We start from the raw sequence: 17,571 nt of genomic DNA, 5'->3' as shown, positions 1-17,571 counted from the left end.
CTAGGGCCTCCACTTGTCCAGGCCCTTTGCCCCCTTGCCCACAGCCTTGTTTCTCACATGCATTCCCACTGAAGTTGGTCACTGTAAGGCAGAGAGCAGAGCAGAGGGATCCTCAGACTTGGCCCCGCTCAAGGACCCGAGAGAGAGACAGACTAAGGACTGAAACAGAGAGAAACAAACTGGGACATTCCCAGAGAAAGACTGAGGCAAAAAATAGTGGTAGACACAGATTAATCATGGCAGAGACAACATTAGAGAGATGCTCAGAGACAAAAGCAGAGAAAAACAAAGAGACAGCTGCAAAGGGCCGGGGCCAAGAGGTCAGCGAGATGGCTCTGAGTGGTTGCTCCTGACCACCCCCCAAGTACAGGCCATGTCTCAGGGCTGTGGGGGGCCCACTGGCTGCGTGGCTGGAGAGGAATGTGGGGAGCAAGGCTGGGTCACCCCTTGAGGGCCAAGCGTGTGCGCTGAGAGATAAACTATCCCAGGCAGGGGGCCCCAGCTGCGGCTGCACGCTCCAGGAGCATGGCGGAGAGGCCCAGGCCCAAGGCTGAAGCCCCAGCCCTGCCAGACACCCAGCTCCTGCATCTCCTCCCGAGGATCTTCACCAGGCATCGGATTCTAGAAGGTCCCAGGTCCCTCAGTCCAGCCCTTAAGGGCGTGCAGATTCCGTGAGTGTCCCCTTTGTAGAAGAGCAGGGTGGGCCCTGGGACCCCTGCCAGCCACAGAGCCTTACTTCTCCAGCTCCAGCTGCAGCCCTGGCTCAGGTGAGGGGGTGACCAGGCAGAGCAGGGGGGCTCCAGCCGAGGAGAGCTGCGCACCCGCCCGTGAGTGGTCCCCTCATGTGCACCCATGCGGGTCTGCGGGCCTGTGTCCACGTGCTTCCACACACGTGGGGGCTTGCGCACATGTATGTGTCCACGTGCTGCCGGGAGCCCCACTCTGCCTCCACAAGTCCCTGCTCTCGGCCCAGAGAAGTAGCCCCCACGGGCACCTGGTGTCCCCCACGCCCCCCATGTGGGCCAGTCCAGAGAACCAGGAGGCACAGGGAGAAGAGCAGGCAGGTCTACTGCCGTCCCCCAGCTCCCCTCCCCAGCCTGCAGCTGAGGCTCCCGCTGGCCACGGCCTTGACCTGGCACTATGGACTTCTCTGACATTGGCATCGGATCTGAACATCTGGCAGCAGGCTGATAAGGGGTGCAGCGGAAACAGCCTCCACTGCTGCCAACAGCCCCGCCCCCTCCACAGCCCTGCCGGGGTCTCCACGTCCACAGCCCCTCTGCCTCCCGCTCCCGGCCCTGCCCTGCTCTCTTTTCTCACTCTCTGCCTCAGTCTCCCTCTCCCCCATTTCTCCTTTCTCTCATTCTAAATGGCTCTCATTCTTTCTGCCTCTCCCTCTCTCTCCTTCCTCTGTCCCACGCTCTCTCTCTCCCTCTCTCCCCCCCCCACCTCTCTCCCTTCCTCTCTCCCCCCACCCCCCTCTCCGACCATGTCTGGGTCTGGTATGCTGTCAGTGGGTCTCTCTTCTCTCATTTTCTGCCTCATCTCTCTGTGGGTTCTTTCTTTGTCTTTCTACACTGTGCCCCAACCCCAGGCTGATTCTCTCTCTTTCTCCTCTCCATTTCAGTTTCTAGGTCTCTAGTTTGTTTGTTCCTTGTTCCATCACCAGGAAATAGGCCTGGCACTTTGGGAAAGTCCCCACTTAGAAGAGAGACCCTGGGCTTTGTTTGCTTGGGAGGGGGGGGAGCCTGGGTCACCCCTTCTCCTTCCCCTCTGGGTAGGTCTCATGGCCTGGGACCACCTGGGCTGGAGCTTGAAGGAAAAGACAAATGGGCCACCCAGGGGCTCTGGCAGAGGGGAGAGGACGCTGACTCTGCAAGCCCACTGCCTGGATTTAAATCCTAGTTCCATCACACCCTTCCTTGCTTTGTGACTTTGCGAAGATACCTCGTCTCCCTGAACCCGAGTTTCTTCATCTCTCAAATGCTGCTCATGGAAGATGAGGGGAAAATACTACCTACCTCCCAGGGTGGTGGAGGCTGACCACAGGTGTGGAATAGCAGGGGACCTGGCGCTTAGGCACCTCCCTGCCTGCCTCACCCAGTAGGGGTGAGGGCCGAGGAGGGGCAGCGCAGAGGAAGGGGGTGCCCATAAACATATCCAGGGCGATCAGAGGGGAGCAGTGCCCAGCCTGAGTGGTGGAAAGTGTCTGCCGACCGCCTACAGAAAAGGCAACAGGACAGGAGGGCCGGGCGGCGGAATTCCACCCCCACAGGCAGCATGTGGGGCCTTTGGTGCAGAGGCAAGTGGGCATTCAGCAGATGCTCACTGACGCTTACTCTGGGCTGACCCCTGTGGACCCAGAGATCAGTCAGCCCTGAGCCCTTCCTTGAGGGTTCCCCAGGCTGCGGTGAGTCACTCTATCACAGAAGGGCTAACAGTGCTCAGGCTGATGGTGCAATCTCACACTCCAGACCGAAAGGGCCCCCGAGGGCAGACCCGCCAGGCCCGCGGCTTGGTGTTTGTGTTTTGCTAACATTGCGTACACATGACAGACCTGGCAGCCACTGAGCGTGGTGCATGCATTGTCTCATCTTGTCCCCATTTCATGGAGAGGACGGGAGGCCCAGAGAGAGAAGTGACCGGTCCCAGGTCACACAGCTGGGAAATGGCAGAACTGGGATTTAAGCCAGAGTCTCCACCACTAATCCCTCACATTTCTCCTTCTCAGGACTCGGAGCCTCACCAGGAGACTGACCAGGTCAATCTAGTTCTTTCCATGGCACCACAGTGTTGAAAGACCCTGTTTAAGAAGGCAGTGAGAGTAGACCCCATTTCACAGTCTCCCATCAAAGGAGGTGCAAAGGACTGTGACTGTTGTCATTACATGCATGTGACATGTCGGTGAGGTAAAGGTGCTTGCCGAGATATTTCTTTTTTAAATTCAGAGGATGAATGGTATTAATCCAGAAACAAAATCATTGCATTAAAATGGGGGAGATTAGTTAGCTTCAGTCAGATGCAAGAGAAATATATCTTGTAAGAACTTCAGTGGGTGAAAAAGACATAATTATGAGGTCATGCATGTTGGGAAATAAGTTATATGTTATGTCATACGTAGAAATTAGAATTAGAATATAGTAGTCCCCCTTATTGGCAGAGGATGTGTTCCAAGACCCTCCCCGCCTCCCCCCCTCCCCCGCCCCGGTGCCTGAAACCATGGATAGTACTGAACTGTATATACACTATGCTTTTTCCTATACATACATCCCTATGATAAAGTTTAATTTATAAGTTAGGCACAGTAACAATAACTAATAATAAAACAGGACAGGTATAACAACATACTGGTAATAAAAGATATGTGCCTGTGGTTTCTCTCAAAATACCGTGTACCGTACTCACCCTTCTTCTTGTGAGATGATAAAATGCCTGCGTGATGGGAGGTGGGCCGAACGGTGGAGGCGCTGTGACGTAGCGTGAGGCTGCTTCGTGCTGACCTTCTAAGAACACGTCACAAAGAAGATCATCTACTCCCTGACCCCGGTTGATCACAGGTAACTGAAACAGTGGAAAGCAAAACCACGGATAAGGGGACACTACTGTGTATTTAATCCATAGAATCAGTTACTTATGACTGTCAATGAGATTTTTGTCTCGTATGTATTTTCACAATAAAAAAATGTGTTGGGGACGCCTGGGTGGCTCAGTCAGTTGAGCGACCAACTCTTGATTTCGGCTCAGGTCATGATCTCAGGGTCGTGAGACGGAGCCTGGCAAGGGGCTCCGTGCTCAGCAGGGAGTCTGCTTCTCTTCCTCTCCCTCTGCCCCTCCCCCTGCACTCTCTCTCTCTCTAAACTCTCTCTAGGGGCGCCTGGGTGGCTCAGTTGGTTAAGCGACTGCCTTCGGCTCAGGTCATGATCCTGGAGTCCCGGGATCGAGTCCCGCATCGGGCTCCCTGCTCAGCGGGGAGTCTGCTTCTCCCTCTGACCCTCCTCCCTCTCATGCTCTCTGTCTCTCATTCTCTCTCAAATAAATAAATAAATAAATCTTTAAAAAAAATAAAAATAAAAATAAAAATAAACTCTCTCTAAAATAAAGAAATCTTTTTTTAAAAAATGTGTTAAGTGGCACAATGAGGAAGACACTCTAGGTTTTAAATATAGTCGACTTCAGTTATCCAGAAAATCCCTCTCCTCCCAAGCCAGATAAGTGAGATGTTGTACGATGGGCCTGTTTCCTCAAATGAAGGAGTGTGGGGAGGGTTCTCAACAGTGATTGCCCCATGGCCCCCTGTGTCCCTCCCCAACCCCCAGGACCCATGCCTATAGGACAGAAGGACAGAAACTTCTTCCTTTTTCTTCCCTTTTCCCCAGTGCCCGGACCAGTGCCTGGCATCTAGTGTGCACTCAGGAAATGGAGATGAAGGAAGGAGTGCACAAAAGAGGGTGTCATGCAGCAGAGGGGTGCAAAACAGAACAATTGGGGCCCTATGGAACCAGGACAGTTCAGGACCAGTCTGGGCCTGGAGGTTGGACAGGAACATCCCTGGCTGTGTGGGGAGGCCCGGCCTTCTAGACAAAACCCCCTGCCCTCTGCCCTGCCCTATCCTGGCCTAGCTACCCACTTGGCCCAACCTGCGACCACCATAGGCGACCACCTGGCCCTGGAGGCAGTCTCAGACCAGCCTCAACTTTCCCAGCTATCCACTGGGAGTATCAGCAGCCCCCAGCAGATGGTGACATTCAGAGCAGCCAACGTGGAATGCACACGGGAGGTGTTCGGTCAGCTCACCTGCTTGCCTTCCATTCCCTTCTTCCTCTCTTCACCTTCTGGAAGAGTAAAAAGATCAAGCCAAAGCAGCAGAGCCACCTGGTCAAGTCATCCATGCCCCTGCCTCTGCTCCAGCCCGACCTGACTCCACTCCCATGTCTGGGCCAGGCCGGACCCCGCCGGGCCAGGCCCCAGGGAGGTAGCCATCCAAGGGGAGAGAGGCCAGGCTGCAGGCCTGGTGGGGGAGCCGCCCATAAATCAGGCCCCACTCCCACCCAGTCACTAACAAGCGGGGCTGCCTAACCGCCTACATGGGGTCCCTGCCTCTGGGCTCCCACAGCGGCCTGGAACATCCAGCTGGCCAAGGCCTCCAGAGTGCCTTGGCCTCCACCCCCACCGCGGCCCCCAGATAGATAGGGGTATTTTTTTTTTCTTTTAGGAGAAGAAAAAAATAGGCCTAAATGAAGAGAAACACCAACAAAGAAGGAGAGAGGCCTGCAGAGTCACGTGGGGGCAGAGACCAATTGCGCCTCCGGTGGCCCCCCCCCAGGGCGGGGAGGAGGAGGACGGACGGACAGGGCCAGCCTACTGTCCGCCTGCCGCCCGCCGTGGCGTGAAGGAGTTCCTGTGTGCCCACGGTCACCACTGCCCCACCTGGGCTGCCGGAGCCTTCCCTCGGACCCCTGGTGCCCACTGTCCACCCTCATCCGGCGTGAGAGCTCTCCTTCCGCTCCGTAAGTGAGGGCCTGGGCCCAGGCCTCTAATGGCCAGCCTCCCGCCTCAGTGCCTCCCTGCGGCCTGCGCCGGCCACTGCCTGCTCGGCTGAGGGACTGATGCCCGCTGCTCTGGGCAGGGAAGGGGCCAGAGATTGCCCCGGACCTGCCCTCCCATCATGCTACCCCCTCTTCTTCCCTGGGCAGCTGATGGGAGGAGCTAGGCCTATGGGGACAGGCCCCATGGGGGTCTGCGGTGTCCCTCTGTCTACTAGTGGCCGAGCGTTCATAGGGCTGTGTTGGCCCAAGCCTAGCAGTCCGTGAATGTGTCCATGGTCCCTGGGTCTGTCTTTGGGTCTCTGGGTCTCCCTGCTTGTGGTTCTGTGTTGTCTCCGTGGATTTGTATGGATTTGTGTGTCTGTCTTCAATGTCCGTCTGTCAGTTCTCGTTCCGTGGCTGGTCCAGATCGATGTTTCCTTCCCTGGGTACGTGGATGAGGGTGGGTGCAATGGAGCCTGGGTCAACCTCAGGGCTCCCAGCCTGGTAGTGTAGCCTCTGGAGAAAAAGGAGCTAGAGGTGGAGAGAGAAGGGGAGAACGGGCTCTGGGCCCAGCCCCCTAGACCACCTGGGTCCCCAGCTGAGACTCGTGCTTACTTTGCCTGAGTTTTCCTCAGCAATGTCCAGGAGACTCCAGCCCTCCCCCTCAATCCCCTTCGCTCCCCTACAGAGGTGGTACCCCTCTTGTTTTCCACTTTCTGAGGGCCCCTCCCCGACGGAGAGTTGTTCAGAGGCCCCAGCTCCTCACCTCCAGCTCCGCAGACGCTAGTGTTTCTCAGGGGTCCCATGTGGGGAGTCTGCAGCTAAGCTCAGGTTCGGCTCTCTCCCCTTTCTCACCAAGATTCATCCACGGCATCTCACGGAAACTGCAGAACCCCTTCTGCAGGGCCGAACTTTTCCATTTTACATGCGGAGAAACTGAGGCTCAGAGAAGCAAAGTGACCCTGCTGAGCTTGCACAGCAAGTCGGCTGCCTATTCCGCCCTTTCTTCCGCGGGGTGAAAGATAGGAGGAATGGTCTGCGCGGGGTCTCCAGCCTCGGCTCGCAGGACCAAGGTGCCAACTCCAACCCAAGCCGGGTGGCGGGGGAGGCTCGGGTCGGGGGAGGCTCTGGTCGGGGGCCCAGACGAAGTTGGCCGAGGCCAAGGGCCAGAGCCTTCAGATCGGTCGGTTGCGTCGCTGCGGGTGCCAAACTGTGGTTTTTCCACCCCCAGCTTGAAGATCGCGGCTTTTTGGCCTTGCTGATCTCAATACTCTTCTCCGCGGAGGGGGGCGGGGGCAAGACGAGAGCAAGCGCCTTTCTCTGGTCTCAATTTTCTTCATCTGAAAAATGAGAGTGACCGGGTAGCCTTTCCCCACCCAGAGCAATTGCTCAGCGTAGCCCAGCCCGGGCAACCCCTTTGTCCCGGGGATGCCGGACGCTCCCTACCCCCTCCCCCAGCCCGGGGAAGGGCTCAGAACGGGAAGGGGGAAGGGGGTCCCTCTGTTCTCCTAGCTCCCGCGCCCTCGGTGGCTTCAGGTCCTCGCCAGACCTCGGAGGATTCCCATTTCCGGCCAAGCAAACTGAGGCCTACGGCGGAGAAAGGGTTTGCCCCAGGTCGCCCAGCTGGGTACTACTGGTCGCTTCCGCAGTGCTAAGGCGTGCGTTTTGCCAACACCTCTTGGGTTCACCCGCATGCCCACCCTTAAGGAAGTCCAGTCATCATTACCGCTTCGCAGATAAGCAAACTGAGGACGTGTGTGTGTGTGTGTGTGTGTGTGTGTGTGTGTGTGTGTGTGTGTGTCTAGATTTGCTTCTCCAGTGAGGAAATATGGCAGGGTCAGGGCGCGAACCTGGTTTCTAGCCTTGAACCCGTGCCTTGGCCATGGACCCCCACGTTCGCCCTTACCCACTTCCACGCTGCAAAACGACCAGCGCCCCCAGCGTGGCCCTTGCCACGACTAAGCTGGATGAGCAAACAGGGGCTCGCCTCCTGGGTGGCTTGAGGCTCCCAGGCGCCCAGCACCTGCCCGGATTCCGAGGCGCCCGGGCTGGGAATGGGGGGCCGAGAGGGTGAGGGTAAAGGCGCTAGCCAGGCTGGGTGGCGGGGGAGGGCGCGGGCCGGGCCTCCGCCCCCGGATACCGCACGCGCTGATATAGAGGGGCCGGCCCCTGGCCCCGGCGAGGCGGGTTCGCGCAGCGCGCATTGGCGGCGGAGGGGCCCGGGTCCCAGGTGCGCCTCGGTGCGGCCCTGGACACGGCGGGGGGGGGGGAGTCTGGGTGGGGGAGGCTCCGAGGCCCCGCGCCCCCGCCTCCCCGCCCCCGGCCCGATCGGCAGTCATCGCGGGCAGGCGGCGCTGCGCCCGGGTGCGGCTCATCGCCGGCGGCGGCGCGGCCGGGAGGTGCGGGGCTCCGCGCCGGCGGGACGCGGGGCGCTGCTGCTCGCAGGAGCCTCCAGGTGGGCGCCGGGCGGGCCGCGGCCGCCGTCGCGCCCCTTCTCGCTTCCTGGGCCCCGGCTCTGCGCGCTTCCCTCCTCGGGACTTCGACTCTCCGCCCGAGGTCGCTCCCCCCCGCCTCGGGCTCGGCCCCGCGGAGCCCGCGGGGTCTCCGCCCGAGGTCTCTGCGCCTCGCGCCCGGCCTGCGACTCCACACCCGCGTCTCCGCTGCGCCCTCCCTCCGCCCGACGTCTCGGTCTCGGTGGCACGGGCCGCGCCTCCCGTTGCCGTCGCTGCCGCGGGCTTTGTCTCTCCCAGCCCGGGGGCCCCGGCGGCTCGGCGCTTTCGGGCTCTCGGTCCGGGGCGCCGTCGTTCTCCGCCTCTCCCGGCGGGAGCCCCCGGCGGCGTCCGACCCTGCGGGGGCCACGCCTCGGAGCCCGGGCGCCCGCGTCCGGCCGCTTTCCGCGCGTCTTCCTGGCCCCGGCCCCTCGCTGGGCGCCTCCGTCTCTCCAGGTTCTCCCTCAGTGTCTCTGTCCCCGCTCTCTGCCTTCTTCTCTCCCGGGCTTCTCTCCTCTCCGTGTCTCGGGCTGTCTCTCGTCTACCGCTGTGTCTCTGGCTCTGCGTCTGCCTTTCTCAGGGTTTCTCTTGGGCCTCTGCCTCTCGGTGTCTCTGATCTCTCTCTCTTTCGTTCTCCATCTCCGTGTCTCTCTGTCTGTCTCGTCTCCCCCGGGTTTTCTCTGCCCGCATCAGTGTGTCTCTGTCAGTCTCGGATTTTCGTTGTCTCTGTCGCCCCAGGGCACTCGCTCCGTAGGCAGCGTCGGTCGGTATCTCTCGCTCTCGCTCGGCCCATCTCTCTGTCTCCCCCAGACTCTGTCTCTGTCCCCCTCGTCCCTGTCCGATCCCCAGAACACTCAGGGCCCCACTCTGGCCGCGTTCGCCGGTGTCTCCCCCGCGGCGGAGCCCATCTCGTTTTCTCAGAATCGGGGTTTTGTTCTCAGACGAACGAATCCGGATCCGAGCGCACCGAACCGAGGGTCCCAGATCGGGCGCGACGCAGACCTCGCCCGCGGAGCCCCCGGGAGAGGGGGCGGGGGGCGCGCGGAGCAGGAGCGACGGGACAGGGGCGGTAAAGGCCGAGGCGCGGGCCGCGCGGGCCGCATCCCAGTGCGGGCTGCTCAGGGCGCTCGAATGGGTGACCTGCAACGGGCGGCCTCGCCCAGGGCGCGGTAACGGTGGGCGGGCAGCGCCGTGGGGGCGCCGACCCCGCGGGCCCCGGGTCTGCCGCGCTGCCGGTCGCGTCCCGCCCGCCGTGACCCTCTCCTCCGTCCGCAGGTGGACGCCGCGGGCATGGACTATTCGTACGACGAGGACCTGGATGAGCTGTGCCCCGTGTGCGGGGACAAGGTGTCCGGCTACCACTACGGGCTGCTCACATGCGAGAGCTGCAAGGTGAGCGCGGGGCGGGCGGCGGGCCGGCCGGGCTAGGCTCTCGGAGGGCGGGCGAGTGGCCGCGGCGCGGGGACAAGCCCTGTCGGGCCCGGGGACAGGGACGCGGGGCCTGGCCGCCTCCCGCGCTGACTCTGCTCTCCCCTAGGGCTTCTTCAAGCGCACGGTGCAGAACAACAAGCACTACACGTGCACCGAGAGCCAGAGCTGCAAGATCGACAAGACGCAGCGCAAGCGCTGTCCCTTCTGCCGCTTCCAGAAGTGCCTGACGGTGGGGATGCGCCTGGAAGGTGGGCGCGCGGCGCGGCGGCCTCCCACCGCTGACCCCTGACAGCGGGGCTCGGGGGTGCGGGGGGGTGGAAGGGGTGAGAGGAGGGCTCCCGCGGCCTTCCTCAAGTTTCTGGAGCCGCCTGTTGGCCCCTCACGTGACGGGAGGGCCGGATCTCTGCGGGGTGAGGGGTGAGGAGTGGCTCCGCCTGGTGAGGGGATGCGGGCAGGCTCAGTGGGCTTGGGTCCGAAAGTGAACACCAGGGAGATGACCCTCTCTCCAGCCTCCGAGAGGGTGTGCTGCACCGGGCAGACCTCCTCCCTCTGCAAGGAGACCTACAACACCCCCGCTGACGCCCAACATCCGCAGGGGCCAGGGCGTTTAATACCTTTTCGAGACAGAGTTCAAGTCCCAGTGCCACCAGGCACAGGCTGATTGACCCTGGGCCATTTCCTTAACCTCCTGAGCGGCGGATTCCCCATCTGAAAAGTGGACCTAACAGTAGTGTCTTCCTCCTTGAGTCAGTGTGAGGGAATTGTGTGAAACCCTAGCACATAGGAACTGCCATTATTATCATTGTTTATGTTATTATCTGTCCATCATCACAGCTGTCATTCATCCAGCCCACCCATCTGTTTGGCCATCCAAAAGTTCGCTCAGGTCGTTCGCTTGGTGGGTGAAAGTCCTTCCAACATGTTCTTGGGAGGGCCCTGAGAGGGCGAGGGAAGGGGGGACAATTGGTCCCAGAGGACCCAGGCCCATCCCCGCCTTCCCACCCCCCTCCTCCCACCTCTCAGCCCAGAGGGGAGGAAAACCTCAAACTTTCTGAGGGTGGACATTCGTAGGCTTCCACCCTGCTGGCCCCAGCCGGGCTGTGCGCCGAGCACGCAGCTGTTGGCTAAAGTTTTAAACAGTGCAGAAGGCCCCTAGTGGCTCTGGGAGCCGCTGACCCCAAGTCCTGCCACCTAGAGGAAGGACTCCTAGATGAGAGGGGAATGTCCCCATCTCCCCAGCTCCAGGTCCTTCCCGGCCAGGGGAGCTAGTTGTCACAAGTGATGGAGCGGAGGGAGCAGAGCTGGGCTCTCCACGCCTACAGCAGGAAGACCGGCTGAACGGACCTCCAGGACGCCTCCCCTCCTGGGCACCACCCTCTCCCTCCTGCTCTCTCCCTTCTCCTAGAGCTCAGGGTGGGGTCCTGTCTGAGCAGGGGCTGGGGCCACACTGCAGCTGCAGAGATGCACCTGTTGGGTCTGGCTGGTGACACATTCTTGGCCAGGCAGAGGGACATCTGGTCGGCCAGGGAGGTCCCTTCTCCCAGCTCGGAACCCGGGCCAGCCCTAAACTCCGCTTCATATTTGAAGGCACTGGGGAAAGCCCGAGTCATTTTGCAGTAGGGGTTCGACAGAGTCGGGCAGTGAGTCAAGAAGCATCTGGACACCGGGGACTGGGCTGGATGCTGTGAGCAAGGCTGTGACGAGGGCCTGCTTCCTGCCACCATCTCCCTGCTCGGCCTTGTACTAGGCACCTGAACCCGTTGCTGAGTCCCCAGAAACTCTCAGCCTGGGTCACATGGCATGATACCACTCAGCAGGATGAGAGTGGACAAGAGGCAGGACATCTGGGGCAAGGACAGTGGATTCTGCCTAGATGAATCCAGGAACACTTCTGGAGGTGGTGACCCTAGGGCTGGGTGTTTGGCAGGCATGAGAAAAGGAAAGGGTTTGAGGCAGAAAGAATATCAAAGGCGGGGTGGAGGAAGAAGGAGACGTGCCAAGCGGAGGAGCAGGGAGATAAGGTGGCGTGGAAAGAACATGGGCTCTTGTCAAGGGTGATCTAGGAGGTAAACAGGGCCTTGAATGCCAGGCTAAGGAGACTGACTTCATCTGTGGGCAGTGGGAGCCATAAAAAGGTACTGAGTGGGGGAAGTGACACAGTTTGGGAAAGATCTGTGAGTGTGGCTTTATGGCAGGTGGCTTGGGGGGGCTGGGACTGACCCTCTGCTTCTGCCCGCAGCTGTGCGTGCTGACCGAATGCGGGGTGGCCGGAACAAGTTTGGGCCCATGTACAAACGAGACCGTGCCCTGAAGCAGCAGAAGAAGGCACAGATTCGAGCCAATGGCTTTAAGCTGGAGACAGGCCCCCCAATGGGGGTGCCTCCCCCACCCCCTCCGCCTCCGGACTACATGCTGTCCCCTGGCCTGCACGTGCCTGAGCCCAAGGGCCTGGCCTCTGGTCCAGCTGCTGGGCCACTGGGCGACTTTGGGGCTCCAGCACTGCCCATGGCCGTGCCCAGCACCCACGGGCCACTGGCCGGCTACCTCTATCCCACCTTCTCTGGCCGTGCCATCAAGTCTGAGTACCCAGAGCCCTATGCCAGTCCCCCGCAGCCTGGGCCACCCTATGGCTACCCAGAGCCCTTCTCCGGAGGGCCTGGTGTGCCCGAGCTCATCCTGCAGCTGCTGCAGCTGGAGCCAGATGCGGACCAGGTGCGGGCACGCATTGTGGGCTGCCTGCAGGAGCCAGCCAAAGGCCGCCCTGACCAGCCTGCGCCCTTCAGCCTCCTGTGCAGGATGGCTGACCAGACCTTCATCTCCATCGTGGACTGGGCACGCAGGTGCATGGTCTTCAAGGAGCTGGAGGTGAGTCCGTCCTCCCGCCTGGCTGGCCGCTGGGTCTGGGGTGTCCTCTTGGCTCCCAAGCCTCAGTCCCAGTTAGCCCTTGGATGGAGCTGTCCTGCCCACAGGCTGCAGGCAGCATCGGGGCACAGGGAGGCCTTGCTGGGGACACTGAGGAGTGTTTCTGGGCCATCACAGCCTTCCTTGCCCCTCGCTCCCTCTCCCTCACCCCTCCTGCTCTCTTTTCTTCTCTGTTTCTTGAGCCTCTATTTGTCACAGACTGTGCTTCTTTATCTCCGCCTCTGCCTCTTTCTCTTGTCCCTCTCTCCCTGGTGTGCTCTCTCTCTGCGTCTCTGTTTCTCCAGCCCTCTAGGTCTCTACTCCTTTCTCATCTGGTCAGGGTCTCCGTAGGCATTTATCTCTCTTCCTCTGAGACCCTGAGCTCCCCCAGAGGACTAGCTGAGTCTTTTGGAGGCTGTCTCTGGCTGCCCCAGCCCGGTGTTGAGAAGAGGACACAACTGATCCTGTCCTCCCATTTGGAGAGGCCACCAATCCCTGCCAGCCTCAAATGTCATAGGTGGGGGTCTTAGTGTCTCAGTGTTTGGAATGCTTGTGGACGTCCTCCTTCCCAGCTAAGGTGAAAGGTCCTGCTGTCCCTGCATCTCTTGTGCATGATGGTTGGTCTCGTGTGTGTGTGTGTGTCCATGTGTCTGTGTGTGCAGCGGGGACTAGGTGGGGGATTGTGGGGCCTGTCACTGATCTTCCCAAAGGAGCCAGTCTTCCTCTTTTGCAAGGCTTCCCTTCCCCTGGATTGAAGTACCTGCAGCTAAAGTAAGCAAGAAAGCCACAGGGGAAACTGAGGCCAGATAGGGAAGAACTTCCCAGCCCTCCTGCCTGGCGGTTTGAAGGGCCCAAGGCCTGGGATCTGCCCCTCTGGTGCCCTGGCTCCCTGTGAACGGGGTGCTCTGCCAACCTCTGAGGCCCCTTGAGCCCAGGCCTGGCCCAGCCCTCCTCGTTGGCCTGGGCACAGACCCCTCTTTAGTCCAGGCTGGTCACTGTTTGGCTTTCCCCGGCCGGCCTCCCTGGCTGTTCCGGGGCTGGATGTAAACAGCAGGGCCTGCTGCCCTCCCTGCCGGGGCCACTGCAGCCTTGGGCAGCATTGTCAGCGCTGACGCCTGGGCTTCCTCCAGGGGCATATGGCCGGATGGGCCGGGGGCACTGCCTGCCTGGGCTGGGCACGGGCGGGGTAAGATAGAAGGTGGGCGCTGCGAGCCCTTGAGGCATCATGGGGCTGGGGCCTGGGTTACCCTGGGAGTCAAGAGTTGGTGATGATGATTCCTGCTTCGACGATGGGGGCTCTGGGGATGTGCCCTGTATCTGCCGCAGGGTGGGACTTCTCACCCATGCCCCCTCTCTAGGCCAACCTCATGGATGAGATGAGAGGCAGGGCCTTGAACAATCCCATCTGCCTTTCACTCCTGGCTGGAGGCCCTGGTTGGGGATGAGGATCCCAGGACCCTTGGGTTGGTTGCCAGCTTCCCCTCCACACTTCCCATGAGCTCCCAGTGTGGAGGGGAGGAGGAGCAGAGCATTCCTGGCTTTCCAGAACCCTGGATCCAGGGGCAGGGCACTTCCTCTGGCTGCCTTCCTAGTCTCTTGGGGTTTTTCACGCAGGATGGGAAGTGCTTTTGTCCCAGCTTTGCTGAGTGTTTTTTCCTGCTTCTGGCTTCTCTGTGGTCCAAACCTTCCTGCTTCCCCTTCCCAGAATCTCTGATTCGAGCCCAGGAATATGAACCATGATCACCATCCTCTGTAAAGGAGCCTTGCAGATAAGTACCAGCCCAGCCCTTAGAGGGCCTCCTCATCAGCCATGTGGAACTTCTTTCCTACTGGTCCGGCAAGCCCTGGCTGGTGTCTGTTTGCAAAGCCAGAGGTGGGGAAGCAGAAAAACGGGAATGGTGCTGAGTGACTCTGTTCTCCCTTCTGGGTGACCATTCACCAACCCCCTCCCCCCCAGCCTCCAGGCAGAATACATCTTGGGAGACAGAGTGGGGAGCTCTCTAGCTCTGAGAGTGGGGCACTTAGGCTGGGCAGTGGGGACCTTGGAATGAATTGGACCCAGGAGGCAGCCAGGCTATTGGAGGAGACAGACAGCACACAGATGAGGCCAATGCAGGCCGCCCAGGGCTCTGGGAGCGATGGAAGGGGGCCAGTGGGGCCCAGCAGCAGCGCAAATGGCTCTATCTAAGGAAATCAGGGGTTTCTTTGATCTCTGCCTTTCCAGAAAGCAGTCTGAGAAGGTTAAGGACATTCCAGGAAGGGGGGACAGCAGAGGGAAAGGCCTAGAAATGTGAAAAGGTGTCATGTGTCAGGGAGTTTCAGGTGGTCTTCTGTGTCCAGAGAGGTTGGCAGGGTCAGAAGCAGAGCTTGGACCAGGATCCAGGGCTGGTGGGGGGCCACCCCATCCTGGGGCAGGGAAGGCTCCTACCACAGAGCCTGAACTTTCCCTAGAGGCCACTCAGCCCCCTGTGATGCTGATGACATCTCACCGCTGAGGGCCAGGCCTGGGGTCTTTGCTGAGCTGCCAGAGATGCTGTGAGCCTGGGTGCCCTCTTGGGGTTCTCCTCCTCCATTCTCTCTACCGGCTTAGATGTCCCTCTGTCTCTGTTTTTCATCTCACCCAATCGCGGTGTGTTGGAGTTGACAGTGACAGAGAAGTTAATAACAAAGGCCAGGGTCGGAGAAGCGTGTGTTCAAGTTCCGGCTCCATCAGCTCTGCCACCTACCACGGGAGTGACTGTGGGCAAGGGACTGCTCCTCTGCGCCGCGGTTTCCTCGTCTATAAAATGCGGGGGGTTGACATGACATCAGCCCACAATGCGTGCCCGCACCTGGGGCGAGGGTTTAGTGAGCCTGGAGGGGCCGGGAGTCCCGCACAGGGCACAGCACACAGGAGCGCTTGGGAGGCTGCAGGGTAGCTCCTTTCCTTCCTGTCCCCTCCACTGCTGTCCCCTGTAATCTCTACTTGCAGGAGGTACTCGGGCCAGGCCGGGAGGGCTGAGAATGCATAGGCCGTCCGCATGCTCCTCTGGGCACCGGGGCTCTGGGAGAAGCTGCGCGGCCACCTTGCCCTGGGCTTAGAAACCAACTGTGGAGCAGCGTGGTGGCAGAGACCCCTGTCCCCGCTCCGGCTCTGCTCGGTGGAGGGCAGTGTGTCGGCCCAGGCAGTCAGCCTCCCTGGACAGTTCCCAGGAAGGACAGGCCGGGAGGACACCAGATAGGAATCAGGGAGGGGGAGGTGAGGGCCAAGAGTGCCTAATGACCCATCTTGACATCACTTCACCCTCAACATCCAGCTCGGAGGCCCCCGACTGGCAACAGATTGAACTGCTCAGATATATGGTTTCATTTAAACAGCAGTAACTCTGTCAGTCCCGGGCTGACAAACGATGGCCTGCCGACCACTCGGCCGGGAGAGCGCCGCGGCCGGCCCGTGGCATGTCAGCTCCCGGAGAATTACAGAGCCCGCTGGCCTTCGGCTGCCAGACGGATCAGACCCCAGGGGGCTCCGGAGGGGGGTCCTGCTGGGAGGGAGGTCAGCCCAGCACCCATAAATACCCCTTCTCCAGGGCAGGCTGCAAAGTGTCAAGGCTCTGGGGAGATTGATGGCAGACCGGCAGGAGGGGTGGGCGGCTGGTGGCTGGGCAGACAGGCCAGGCCGGCAAGGGACCCCAGGGCCAGGATGGCACATGTCCTTGTTCCCCGGGTGCCAGGGAGGTCCGAGGGCAGAGGAGGAACCTTTGCTTCAGGAGAAAGCTAAGGAGGGTGAAAACCACCCTCTTTGGTTAAGTGAGCCTCTTAGCCACCTGCTTTCCTGTGGAGAGGGCTGGCAGCTAGGGCCTTCTGGTTTTCTTTGAAATAAAAAGAGGTGTGTGTGTGTGTGTGTGTGTGTGTGTGCACGCGCTCTCATCTGTGTGGGCAGTGTTTTGGAGTTTGGTGTCTTTATGTGTCCATCTGTCCATCTAGAGGAAGAGCAAGTGAAGAGTCCGTTCAGCTGGGGGTAGATGGGAACCTCAGCTGGGGCAGCATCTGCAGGACAGTCCACCATGGGCCCACAGAGCCTTTCACAACGGACACCCCTGTGCTCATATGTCTTCTCTAACCAAAAGAGGGAGGATTTATTTTTCCAGTTTCTCAGAACAGAAAATCAGGGCGGAGGAGGATATTTGGCTGAGTGGGGACTCAAACAGAGGGCACAGGGCACCAGGGCTTAGCCAATATTGCATCTCTCTGCCCTGCCGCCCCTATCAGCCCCGTGGGCAGGGCTGCCCCCACTCCTGGGGTCTGAGGTCTGGGTACAGAGTCTGCTGCACCCAGGGCTTGGCCAGCCGGGTCACTGTGACCCCTCTTGCTTTCTGCCCGAAGCTCAGCCTGCTTATCTCCTAATTCTCCCCCTTATCTCTCACTCTTCCACCTCCCCACCCCCCTGTTCCTTCAAGCCAGGCCCAAGGGCCCCGATGGGGGGTGGACAGAGCCCAGCCCCGCACATCCTCCCTCCCGCCCTGCCTCCATCTGGGTCGCCCAGGGTAGGCCATCGACTCTCGGTAGGCACCTTCTACTCGGGCCTTGGGACTTCCTGGGGACCTCCAGCAGCCTGGCCCTATCAGGGGCCTCTGGTTACCTTAGGCAAGCCTCTGTCTCCTTATCTGTAACATGGGCAGAATGTTGATAGGACAGGGTGAGGAGGCCGGGGCGGGTGTGCTGCGAGTGGGCCCGGTCGCAGGTGCTCATGGAGCCTTGCCTCCCTCCTCGGAAACTGGTAGGGAGGCCTCCTGCCCGTGGTTCTTCAGGGATTGGCCACTTCCTGAGGAGAGATAGGAGAGATGTCTCTGTGATTCAGCCTTGCCCGGGCCTTAATCTCTCCTGGCCCCTCCAATCCAGGGCTAGCTGTGGCTGAGCCTAGGGCCCCAGCTGGGCTTCTTGCTCTGACAGGAGCTGGGCTCTAGGAAGCACTTTCTACCAGGAGAGAAAGGCATGAGGTGAGCAAGGGAAGATGGGGGGCTGGGGACTCAGAGCAGGACAGAGACAGGCCCTCCCTCTTGTTCTCAGCCACCGTGGGCCGGGGAAAGAGTGGGCAGGTGAGGCTGAAGGAAGCCTGACTGTGTTTGGCTGCTCACTGGCTCTCCTACGCTTGTTCTCGCCCTGCCCTCCGTGGGCCTGAGGATGGGCCCCAGGCTGCCCCCAGGGGAGGGGGGAAGCAAGGGGAGGAGGGGGGAGACAGGTCC

At 60.5% G+C, this 17,571-nt stretch overlaps 1 protein-coding gene across 1 annotated transcript in view; it reads left to right on the top strand.

Annotated features, from left to right (window-relative positions):
• Positions 1–9,304: 9,304 nt before the first annotated feature.
• NR5A1 (nuclear receptor subfamily 5 group A member 1) overlaps positions 9,305–17,571 on the top strand; it is a 19,733-nt gene continuing 11,466 nt past the window's right edge. The window contains exons 1-3 of the mRNA XM_032418838.1: positions 9,305–9,406; positions 9,552–9,693; positions 11,685–12,310. Of these exons, the coding sequence (XP_032274729.1) occupies positions 9,305–9,406; positions 9,552–9,693; positions 11,685–12,310 (870 nt within the window). The remainder of the gene's footprint in view (positions 9,407–9,551; positions 9,694–11,684; positions 12,311–17,571) is intronic.

Source organism: Phoca vitulina, unplaced genomic scaffold (genome assembly GCF_004348235.1).
Source record: "Phoca vitulina isolate PV1807 unplaced genomic scaffold, GSC_HSeal_1.0 scaffold21, whole genome shotgun sequence".
NCBI classification, from domain to species: domain Eukaryota; kingdom Metazoa; phylum Chordata; class Mammalia; order Carnivora; family Phocidae; genus Phoca; species Phoca vitulina.
The sequence above is the reverse complement of the archived record's forward strand: the minus strand, read 5'-3'. Positions and strand labels throughout refer to the sequence as shown.